This window comes from Lepidochelys olivacea, assembly GCF_965140295.1.
Source record: "Lepidochelys olivacea isolate rLepOli2 genome assembly, chromosome: 5".
In the NCBI taxonomy this organism is placed as follows: domain Eukaryota; kingdom Metazoa; phylum Chordata; order Testudines; family Cheloniidae; genus Lepidochelys; species Lepidochelys olivacea.
In genome coordinates, this window is record NC_140415.1 from 72,942,170 (window position 1) to 72,954,081 (window position 11,912).

General features: G+C 39.8%; 1 protein-coding gene and 1 long non-coding RNA gene across 4 annotated transcripts in view; one reads left to right on the forward strand and one right to left on the reverse strand.

Annotated features, from left to right (window-relative positions):
* YTHDC2 (YTH N6-methyladenosine RNA binding protein C2) overlaps positions 1-4,830 on the forward strand; it is a 51,340-nt gene extending 46,510 nt beyond the window's left edge. For 2 of the 3 annotated variants that reach the window (XM_084627849.1, XM_084627851.1), the window contains 2 exons: positions 1,806-1,913; positions 2,105-4,830. In XM_084627849.1, coding sequence (XP_084483975.1) covers positions 1,806-1,886 — 81 coding nt within the window. In that variant the 3' untranslated portion in view covers positions 1,887-1,913; positions 2,105-4,830. The remainder of the gene's footprint in view (positions 1-1,805; positions 1,914-2,104) is intronic. The other variant, XM_084627850.1, reaches the window with a different exon arrangement.
* Positions 4,831-7,532: 2,702 nt separating this feature from the next.
* LOC311520546 lies at positions 7,533-11,354 on the reverse strand. Its single transcript, XR_014711638.1, has 2 exons — positions 10,997-11,354; positions 7,533-9,008 (listed from the first exon to the last, which is right to left on the reverse strand). It is a non-coding gene; the product is annotated as an uncharacterized lncRNA (long non-coding RNA).
* Between the last annotated feature and the right edge of the window lie 558 nt (positions 11,355-11,912).

Sequence of the window (11,912 nt, forward strand, 5' to 3'; positions counted from 1 at the left end):
AATTGTCATATAATGCTGCCCTCCGAAAGCCTGTAAGTTTTTGTGTCAGTTGTAGTATCTACATGGCAATTTACTTAAAAGAAAAAAAAAATGTAGGTCCTTATGCTCTAGAAACTCATCTGTCCTAAAGAGATAATAGTTTTGTGGTGTTCATCAACACTCTATTGCTAAGATGGTAGTCAGAAATCCTCTGGAATTACTCCTTCTCCTGCACTGTTTTGCCTTGCCTTTCTGTGCTGCTTGGTTGAATCTTGTTCTAAATTGGGGTTGTTGTTTTTTATACAGAGTAAATAGGCTCATCAAATCCAGCCAACTTTTTGTTTAATTTGAAAACAACACAGTAGGTTTTCCCATGTCCAAGAGAACCTCATTTAATTGGAAACTAACTTGCTTTTCACAGTGTTTAAGAGGACCACAACTTGAGATGCATTTCCAGCCATACTCAGATTTGTCAGCAATGATAGCAAAAGTTCCTCTTACCCAAAAAGATTCAAAGCTGAGACCTTGAGTTTTTTGTATAGTTTTAGGAGACTGTATCACTATTTTGAAAGAGAGTTGGTGGGTGGGGTTTGATTCTCTCTGGGCCCAGTTCTCCAGACTGAGGCCACATGCGGCTAGAGGTATCAAACACACATAGTCTGCTGGGGACCATTTTACCAGCCAGAGTGACTGCAGTTGATGGCGTCTCCCCAGGCATTATGTAATGAAGTTTCCAGATCTGGCTCAATCCTGCGAATCCATGAATCTCTGGGATGGCCCCATGTGTAGTATCAAGGCATGCACCCCTTCACGAGTTGATGGAGGATTTGAGAGCATAGTGTGCTGGGGTGTTTTTGTCCATCCTGACAATGTGGCCAAAGGGCATGCAATGCTGCTTTTGAATATAATGAGCAATTGAAGGAAAGCCAGATCTTCGCAAGTCTGTCACATTTGATGTGAAGTCAAACCACTTTATGCTCAGGTTTTTACAACGCATATGGGATGCTTCTAGGGTCCACATAGCAATACAGGCAGTAAACAGGATTGAGAGAGCCTGAACTTTTGTCTCAGCCCAAAGATGTTTTTGTGTCCATAAGCGAGATATGGACTTGGGATAGTTTGTGGAGAATTCCCCCTGTGCAGGGAAACTCGCCACTGACCGAAGACTTGCGGAGGCAACTTTGCTACCTCCTGTGCGCAGCTACCCCTAGTTCTGAGGGTGAATTATGTCAGCGGGATGGGATGGGGAGGGGAAGGAATGTGGCAGAATGGAGCTCTACTGTGCCCAATCCTCTACAAATCCTTATGCCAATGTCCTAAATGAGGTTGCTTCTGTGCAACCCTGACTTGCACTGGAGTCTAGTAGCACAAATTAGTGAACTGTAACCAAATCCGTATGCCCCACTCTCCACTCAGCTGAACTGTTCTTGAACGGAGTGGAGCATAAGGACTCTAACTCTTTACATCTGTGTTCTTTTTTTTTAGTTGTGCTTAGGGTGTTCTTTTGTATAAACTAATGTTGTGTGAGAGTGTTAGAGTTCTGTAGCAGGTCTACCAGGAAAGAGCCCTGACCACTGTTCTAGGAAAAGTCATGGAGGAAACGTATAAACAGTTTGAATCATTTTATCTCAAAATTCTGAGAATACAGCCAATGGACACTTTACCATTTTACCTTTGCTTTTTTGGCTGAGCCAGGCTAGGTTGTATGCTCAACTTTTCTATTGTACCTCCATTGCTGTAACTGTCTTCTTTGTGTTGTGGCCATCCTGTAACATGCCTCTTAGCATTAAATGTGTCATTTAAGTTTTCTTTCTTCTGGTCTGCAGGAATTGGAACCACAGGTTGGAGAACAGTTGCTACAGCTTTGGGATCGTATTTCTTTAGGAGAGAAAAACACAACTGATTGATTGACAATTTACAGTAACACGCTTGAGGTATTATATTGACATGTAAAGTCATATTTTTCTTGTGGTAGATCATCAGTAAACTTTTCCTGGTCTTTATACTATGTGTTTTCACCAGTTTTAATGGTAACTATCAGAGAAAATAGCTGCTGATGAATTTTGCTGGAGAAAGTATAGATTTGTTTTAATTTTTTTAACCTTTTTCTCCTTGAATTTTACAGTTCTGGCTGCTGAGACACATCTGTTTTATAACCACTAGAACCAGCACTGCTCAGCACCTACACAAATAGAAGGGGGAAAAGCCATGTAGTGAAATGGGCTGTTGGAATTGATACCATTTCTCTAAACTTGGCATAATAAAAATAAAATGGAGCAGGGTTTCAGTAAGCTCACAGTAATAAGTGTGATAACATCATTTTGCTAGTGTGGTTTTGACTGAATGAAAAATGATGTATGTTTTATTTGTGTGACATTCAGTCTGCAATTTATATCTAAACAATTTTGAAACTTTAAATATTAAGTTTACAACAATGGAGCAGGCTGAAGTTGCTGGTGGGTTTTAAATAGTACAGTAGGCAGTTAAATAGACCCTTTCCTTTCAGAGCAGCCCAATGCAGCAGAAGGTTTGGGAGCAACCAGTGTAATGTTAATTAGTCTTAGAATTTCACATTTTATCGTTTAGTTCTTGAGAACAATATTTTCCAGATGTAGTTGTTGAAGATTTCTCAACTTAGATGCTCAAGGCTACTTTTATTATTGGAGTAGAGCAGGATATATGCCGACAACTGATGGGGGCAGACGGTGCACCTCCTAGCTAAATAAAAATTGCATTTAAATTTGCAGCATGAATGGAAAGAGAAGGAAGGCTCTCCCTTGCCTGAAGGTTGTTCCAGAGCGAGTTTCCAGTCCCCACTATCTTTTTAATGTGTGTACTCATAATTCCCTCTTCGTAAAATGGATACTTCTCTCATTGTTTCTTATTTCTCATCTGTACAGCAAGTCAATAAGCTTTTTCAAAGGCTGAAGCCAAAGGCAAAAACCTTGGGTTCTAGCAAGTAGCATCTTTTGTTGAAGACCTAATTTTCCAATTGCTCTCTTCGCCGACCTGCACATATGCTTTTGTATTGTTGTACATGTACATAGGGACCCATACTGTGTTACTTGACTTTTTAGGATATACATGAAGTTCCTGCACTGCTTTGATGGGGAAGATAGAAGGCTAGCAGTTCAGTGATAACTTTCACTGAACTTTAAGTAGAATAGATAACATACTTTCCCTTTTAACACTCATTATTGTTTAGGGAAGATATGTAATCTTAAAAACTTTGGAAAGGACTGGAGTTCTATACTTTAAAACACTAACAAGAGAAAAAAAATCATGAGTGGCCTTAACATCAGGGAAAAGAGAGTGAAATAAGAAAATCCTTCTGTTTTATCTGTGGGAACATTGGTACAGTACATCAACTAAGATATTGTGCATGGATTTTTATTCTTAAGTTTTTCGTATATAGATTTGACACACTTGGTTTGAGATCACCTGCAATTAGATTCTACTGTACATTGTTGTAATTACGTTTTCACTTGTTAAATTTTACTAACAATGACCATAGTTTCATATTATACATTTAACTGTTTAGTGTTTTGAAATTAGAAATAAGGAATTTCTGGAATAAAGTTGTTTCAGTTTTAGCTTTGTGATGTCTTCAAATCATTAGCCCTTGTATATAGAGTAGATGATCTTAGTAAAAATACTATTTGACCAAATTCAATGTAAATACTACAGTGAGTGGAAAAACACATTTTAAAAATGAAGTATATTATACAGAATGTAAAACGAATTTAGTAAATGTATTGAATTCTTCTTAGTTAGGTATGGAAGAAGTTGAGTTTTTTCTGAACCAAGATGTTTTAAAGCACAGCGTAAAATATTTTGAATCAGGAATGGGTAGTAATTTCCATAATGACCACACTTCCTGCAGTTGTCTACATCTTTCATCTCAATTTATGGGCCAATGATGCAAATGGAGTTTAGAGCCAGCTTTGGACATCAGGATGAGTGTTCCATTTTTTTTTTTTTTTTTTGAGCATGCCATCTCCGCTAATCCCTACAAAACGAGGGTAATTCAGTGCTGATAGAGAAAGGACACTAGAAGCTAAATTCTGTTTATCTTATAATTTACTAGAAATTCTGCCTCTAGTGAGAAGACAATTTACTGGTCCAGTGGTCTTGCTTTTATTGTTTCCTGGACAGATTTTTTTCATTTTTCCATGGAAGTAGCAAGACCTCTTCCTCTCTTGATCTCTCTTTATGGCTATTAGTTCCAGGTATTCACTATTTGTGTCTCAGTGGGAAAACTGGACTCAAGCCTCAAGCAGGACAAAATAAAAAATGAGTAATGGCTTGAGTACCAAGATCATAGGTAAAATTTGGGTTGTGCCATAAAGAAGCTACGAGTATAAGTAGGGGAGGGTCTTGAGAAACCTGATGGGTACCACAATAGTCGTTGTGACATGAGGATGCAAAGGAGTTAAAACCTCTAATTCATACATCTGTAAGGTCAGTGTTATAGTATATTAATAATAATATGCTTCCCAATGGTTTATAAGGCCACTTTAACATGAGAGATAGAAAATCAAGTAATAGTGAATAGTTAAAGATTTGTAAATGCTCATCCTATCGGTTTTTGACATGCAGTAATAATAATTGTGGTATGGTCTGTGGAGGGGTTTGTAAACACCTCTGCAATAAATAGCAATACAAGTTGATATAGGCAAAAACTTCCAGCAGAGTCTTCTACTAGATCTAAGTGTCTTCAGTCTTTACCACTGAAGAAGCTGTGTTATTGAGAGATGGAATTTTGGAACTAAGAAGACTGAACATTTGTGGTGTTCTCCTTTTGCTGTTCAAAGTCACTTTCAGGCATTTGTATATTTCTAAATAAAAATACAAGAGGAATGTTTATTAATCCTGACTGTCAATCATTTTCTCACCTAAATTAGATAACTACTTTGTCAAGTCAAAATAGTTATCTAGTTTGGTGACACAAATATTTAAATATAGGGTGTTAAATTGCATGATGGTGATTAGTTTCCAATACATTCACACAAACATATCTTGATGTTTAGACCAGGGGCCTGAATTTTATAGCCCGGCCTTTGCTTAGACTCACTTTGGGATCTAAAGGCTTGTCTACATTAGAAGGTTCCACTGGTGGAACTGTCCTATTGGTGGGAAGTGCCGTGCCCCTATACCCAAATTCTCTTATTGATGGTTCTTTGCACATTTGTCCATTTAAGTCCATAGGAAGTTCATTGATATAGTGCTAGCCTGGACACTTCCTCCTGCCCCTGCCCCCCAAACACACACACACATCTAAGGTAATTGAATTACTGAAAAGAGTCTTCTGCAACATGGGACAGTAGCAGGAAGTGGTCTGTCTGGTCAACTTTGTATATTCCACTGCTTTGGGGTCATGTCAGCTGTATATCAACCACCTCCTCAAATCCTACTGGCTCAAACATGAGCACTAGAGGCATTTTTTGAGGGGAGCATTCTACTTTTCGGAGCCTGTGTACTGATGTTTTTGATTACTATACTTTGCATATCTTCCTGGATCTATGAAAAGGTTATCTTCATTGCTTTGTGGGGCAAGAACCACATCTTGTTCCAGATGCTGATGTGAAGCAGGGGGTTCAACCCAGTTCTCCTTCCTCCCAGGTGAGTGCTCTAACTGCTGGACCATGGGTGGGTGTTTCTGTTGAAGCTGTTCTAATTTGTATAAAATATTTAAATATTCATTGGAGTAGAGACTGGAACCTTGGTCTCCTAGGAGATTGTCCTAACTGCTGGTCTGTAGTCATTCTTTCTCTGGCCCAATGCTTATTTAAGTATTTTATGCAAAGTGGAACAGCCTCAACAGGAAAGATTGAGACCCACCCCAGAATACCCTATAACTCAGAGGTTAGGACACTTGCCTGGGAGAAGGGAGACCTGGGTTCAAGGACTTTCTCCACAACAGACAGTGTGGGGATTTCAGCTTGGGTCTCCTATGTGCTGGGTGAGTGCACTAACCACTGAACTATTGGGTATAAAGGGGCACCACCATCACCACCACCTCAGTGTTTTGCAAGAAAGTGCTGATCTGGCTTAGCGCCCAACTCCAGGAGAGGGTTCATGTTGAATATGAAGCAGAGTTAGGTGTTTCCTGTTAGGCACCTAACTCCCTGTGGGAGTGGGGTTTATGCCCTGCTCCTTTCCTCAGCATTCTTTACTGACTAACTTAGGCAGCTCCCTGCTCAGCTTGCTGGCTTCTTTGAATTGCATCTAGGGTGCTTAACTCTTCCCATGCATTATATAGGGACCCTGCATGCCTAACTTGGGGCTGAGTATTCCACTTGGCAGAAGAGTATCTAAAAATTAAGTGTTGAAACATTGAGTCTAAGTCACCTTTGTTGATCTAGCCCACTGGAGGTGGGAGCAGGAGAAGGAGAGATCCTTCTTGAGGATGAGGTTCTCTCCAACCTCTTCCCATGTGGGGTAGCCAGAACCCTGGCTTGGAGGCCGTTGGTCAGGTTCTGTTCTGGTGCAGACTTAGACCCAGGGGGATATTGCCAGAAACAGTGGAGTTGGGAGACCAGAGGTTCTTATCCAGTCGGCAAGTTATTTTTATTGTGGCCCTTTTGAGACAGTTAGGGGGATTTGATCCAGCTAGGAGGTCTGTGGAGGACTTTCTTCTGGATTTGCCTGGCTACCACCATTACAGATACAGTTAAACATAAAGGCAGAAATGTCCATCCCTGGTTCTTCTCCTTCACTGCTGCTCTACCACCTCCACTGGTTCCCCTCCTCACTAGTGGCAGATGGACCACTCACCAGCTGCTAGGATGACCAGATGTCCTGATTTTAAAGGGAGAGTCCTGATATTCAGGGCTTCGTCATATAGATACCCAAAACCCCCTACCTCTTGTCCTGATTTTTCACACTTATTTCTGGTCACCCTACCTGCTGCCTACTGTTTTGGTTCAGTTGAACCCTTTCCTCCCTTCTGTGCACTGTATGGTCTCATTGAATTGTGTTGGACACTGAGTATTATAACACTATCAAATAGCAGTTCTGTGGGACAGGATTGGTCTGTCTGGCCAGTGCATGATACAAGTTGGATGTCAGTATAATAAAACACTGATATAGTGTGTTCTGGCCCTTAGTGTCATGTGAACTTCATATACTTGATAGCCTTAGGGACTCTATCTGAATATATGGGCCTGAAAATCTGTAGAGGGTCAGCTATGCTGGAAAGAACAGCTTGAAGTGGCTGTAAGATCTACTGTACAAGAAATAGACTGAAATCTTGTAGCCATGAAGGAGGTCAACGTCATCTCAATTTGAAATTCATGTTTTAAGACAATCAATAAAATGTACACATTAGCCTGTGTTAATCTTATTTTACCCTCTTCTTTTGACTTGTTTTATCTTAAATTGTGAAATCTTTAGGACATAGTGTCTTCCTATGAGCTTGTACCACGGTTGCACAAAGGGGCCTCCATCTAATAGGGGGTCTTTTGAACACTACCACAAAATCTATAATATGTTTGAAAGACCTGGATTGAAGATTTAGCCGAATCCAGAATAAAATAAAAACCAGCAGGGTCTTATTAAAGGGGAAATGGCAAAATGCCACATTTATTGTGAATACAGAAAGAATCATAGTAAGCAGTTAGTTATAGCTATAACATTCCATTCGATTTCGTATTTATTCACACAGTCATTCATACACACACACACACACAGATTCTGGAAGGTTATCATAGTTACCAGCCTTAGAGTTGTTCATGCCAAGCCACTGGCCAGGTGGCTTGGACACAAGGAGGGAGCAGGGCCTTGTCAGATGCATATCTGATGCTCCTGGAAGTTGGTTTGCAGAATCAGACCCCAAAGTTCTCAGTTTCTAGAGTCCATGTTTATAGGAATTTTTTCCTATGCCAGTCTATGGGAATTGCTTCATCATGCTGTTGCTGAATCAATCAGCAGATGGCACATTCCTGACGGCTCAGTGTTGTTCTTTGGTTCTCCCATCCTTGAGGCTGTTGGGTAGATTCCAAGCTGCCCTCCTGGTGTCCTCTGGTTGTTTCCACTTGACGCCTTCTTCGGCCGATGGACACTGGATTCTTAGGCTGGCACCTCCCTAATTATTCAGTTATTATCCACACCAAGCATCCATCCACATACATCCTCTATCTCTATTTTAATCACAATTGTTAACAAAGCGAGATAAATACAACTAAAGGGTGGGGAGTCTCTGTGTGCTGTTTCTGTTGTTACAAAGTATTGCTTTGAGAACAGACTCTGTCTTAGGATGTACTAACACAATTAGCAGCTTGCACGTTTCACACAGCGAGGGAGAGAAACAGTAAAAATAAGAGACCAAGAGACCTCTTAATTAGTAATACCCTGGAATTCAAACTATGGGGAATCAAACTCATTTGTGATTTTAACACAGAACTTCTGTAATATGATCCAACATAATCCCCCTTTCTATATAGCCTATTCAAGAGAAAGTACTGTGAGGCAATTTGAGTTTGTGATTCCAATTCATCCCACATACATGATCCTAGTGATGTATCTTTACTACAAGGTTCTGGGGCAACAGGCAAGGTGAGGCACACCCACTTCTGAAGAGCCCATTTTGTACAACCTCTAGTGTCCAATAGCTTTCCTCCCTCCCCAGCCCACTGGCTTGAGGTCCAGGGTAGCCAGAAGGATCCCATGTGTAATATGGGGAGTGGGCTAACCTTCCATACCTTTGCCTCCAGGGACTGTTTGGTGTGCAATTTTGACAACAATTTCTCCCATTAACAAGTCTGGTTTTACAATACTGGAAACGTATTGCATCCATTCATAAGTGTCAAACAATGATCTCTTTCTTTGTTTTTGTATTAGGCTGTTCTGTAGCTGGCACAGAGAGCTTAATTTATTCTTAATTACCTGCAGGTCTGCAGTATTTTTTCTTTAAACACAACAGTGCTAGCAACAAGACAAAACATAGAACACAAAACACAATTTCTATTGTGGCAGTAGATTCATGGTATTGGGTTCCTCTTCAGCTGGCATCAGCTTTTCCTGATTTTCTGAAAGACAAAAATAACATGTTTCTACCCCTTTTGGGGTGGCAGATTATTGCTTAAAATATTTCTTTTACAAATACCCTTACTGACTGCAGGCAAAACAGAGGAATTACCCCCATATTTTCCTATGTTTGTTCTATAGGCAGGCCAGGTTTCAATGGCTTCTATCTTTTAAGGGTTCTGGGGAAATTATCCCACTGTTTAGTCATTAAATCCCTGAGGTGGGGTACCTCAGTTTCCCTTCTTATACAGCAGACCAAGTTTATAATGTTTTTCCTGCTGTGTTAAGCTTTGTTTATTTACAGGTAATAAGTGAAAAGCATCATTACCATATGACCTTAAAGGATTTTTCCAAAAATCATACACACTATACATTGTTACTAGGGGTACTTATCGTTAAATTTATTAAAGTTATCTTGTTATACCATGCCTTTTATTTAGACAATTTGTTTGCTGACCAGGTATGCCCTTTATCTGCAGCTCCCTTGTGCAGCTAGTTCTTTCCTTCCTTTATCGTTTAGGTAAATTGCATTTTCACAGACGTTTCCTGCTTGCTTTTGGATTTAAAGCCATCAGCAGCTCAGAGGCTCTATCTTAAAAGGGACACAATCAACTTTCACCAGAGTTTTGATTACTTTTAACTTTTAACTTCTGCTTCCAAAACACACAGCAATCTGAAAAAGAAAACCCAACCTATTGTGGCTCCCTTTGGAGCCCTAATAGCATTTTAATTAGATAGTGTGGTATGTTTGCATTTCTTTTGCCCCTTCTACAATATACACCACATATGTTCTCGAGAAAATGCACATTCCTTCCATACTTTAACTTCTATAACATTATCCATATCAATTTTTTCATAAGGGGTAACTATTTCTTTTGTGCTTACAGAGTTTTCATATACCTTTATCAAAGTGACAGTCTGATTACTCAGAAACACAGTCTTAAAATGGCTCTAACATTGCTTCTTTTTGTTTTGTGCACCTCACCCCTGCTGTTGCTTCAGAGGGGCACTGTCTTTTTTAATTTCTTATTATTTTTTTTAACTACAGCTCTCATCTGCTATTTTGTTACAAAAACAAACCAAACAACCAAACAAAAAGAATCCAGAATTTTTTCCTATTGTCCTGATTTTGACTGCCCTGCTGTAGCCACTACTTTAAAACATTTTAAATTTTGTAAAGCATTGAGTTACCTCTTAAGGATTAAATGCCAAATCCCAGAGCCAATCAACACTAATCACCTGTGTCTAGCAAAAAGGTCTGTCAGTTTTGCAACTTTGAAATAAAGAGTCAAATGAATTTTTAGTGGCATTATTTAAAACAAAACCAAAACCAACTGGTCCTTAGAACTTTACATATTTACACACACACAGATAGATACATATACATTTTCTTTTCCTTAACGTCCCTTCCACACTGCTCTGTTTTTTACATCTTACATTCCCTTTATACATTTGAGGCAGAAGTTCCAATAGAACCCCCTTATGCTCTTTTAGCAAATTTGACGAAATTGTCCAGTCAAATGATTTTAATCAGATAGTTATTTTTGTCTGGCTTATTTACACACATTCCTTTGCAAAGGAATTCTTTCAGAATGGCTGCAAAGAAACCAAGAATTCTCTTTCTCCAACAGGTTTCAGAGTAGCAGCCGTGTTAGTCTGTATTCGCAAAAAGAAAAGGAGTACTCGTGGCACCTTAGAGACTAACAAATAAATTTTCTTTCTCTAACAGTTTTCCTTTTTAACATTTTCACAAAGTTTAACAGCTTAATTCTCTCCAGCCTCTGCAGAGTTAACTTTTCACTCTTTTCTCTTTGTAATTATGCCTGGGGGTGCCGTACATAGTACCTTCTCCCCCTTCACCCGTTGCAATGGCTGCTACCTGTTTAGAGGCAAAGCCCAATTTTTGTCTCTCACTCTTAATTAGTGACTCACAACGACTATGATTTGCAGGTGCTCTGCCCTGCTTCAAGGTTAATTTTCTTTACCATACCTTGTAGCACATGATTCTCTCTTTCAGTTTTCTCAGAGGCTTTAGCTTGGTCTGCCAGGAATCTTTCTGTCTCTCTGCATTCCTGGAGTGCCTCTTTCACTATTTCCAGCTGACTCTGGGTATTTGAAGCCAGCACCGTCCAATTGTCTGCTCCCTTTTCCGTTTGGTTTAGCTTTTCCTGTAAAGATGCCTTTTCCTCTTTCTTACCACTGCTTGTCTTCATGTAATCTTTACATGCCTCCCGCAACAACAAAATTGGTCCTGCATCTCTGCAGCACTAGAAGGTTTGTATATGAGGATATACTGAGCCAATCTATCCTCTAAGTCCAAAATAGCGCAGACATCAGCTAGGGCTTGTTTAGTCCAAGGACTGTGCACAAATTTTTGAAGGATTTGTTTAAAAGGTGTAATTTCTTTAACAAAAGGTGAGGTTGGAGTTCCTTCTGACTCCATTCCTCCCTCTGGCTTACTGGCTTACCCGGTTTTCTTTTAAACATCTTAACACGGGTATTTCAATCTTTGTCACTCCTGGTATTACTCAGCGAGTGACAGCCTAGATTCTGAAATCGTGGCTCATCAGATTTCCTCGTCACACCTGGCACAGGTCAGCGAGTGACACAACCTAGATTCTCTGATCCTGCTACTCCTTGTTCCAGTGAGCAGCACTGCCTGGCCCTTAGGCCTTTTTGTTGCCCCTGATACTTCAGTGAACAATAGGACTTGGATTCTGTAATCATAGCTTAGTAATATGAGCTCTGTATATTTTACCTCTGCCTCCTGGAGGCCAGAAGGTAGAAATGCCAAGCTCAGTAGAGCTGGCGGGGTGCACACCAATATTTACAATAACTCAGATTTTTTACCAATATTACCCCTTTTGCAATTCTCCACCAAAATGTTATACCAATAAATTAAAAAC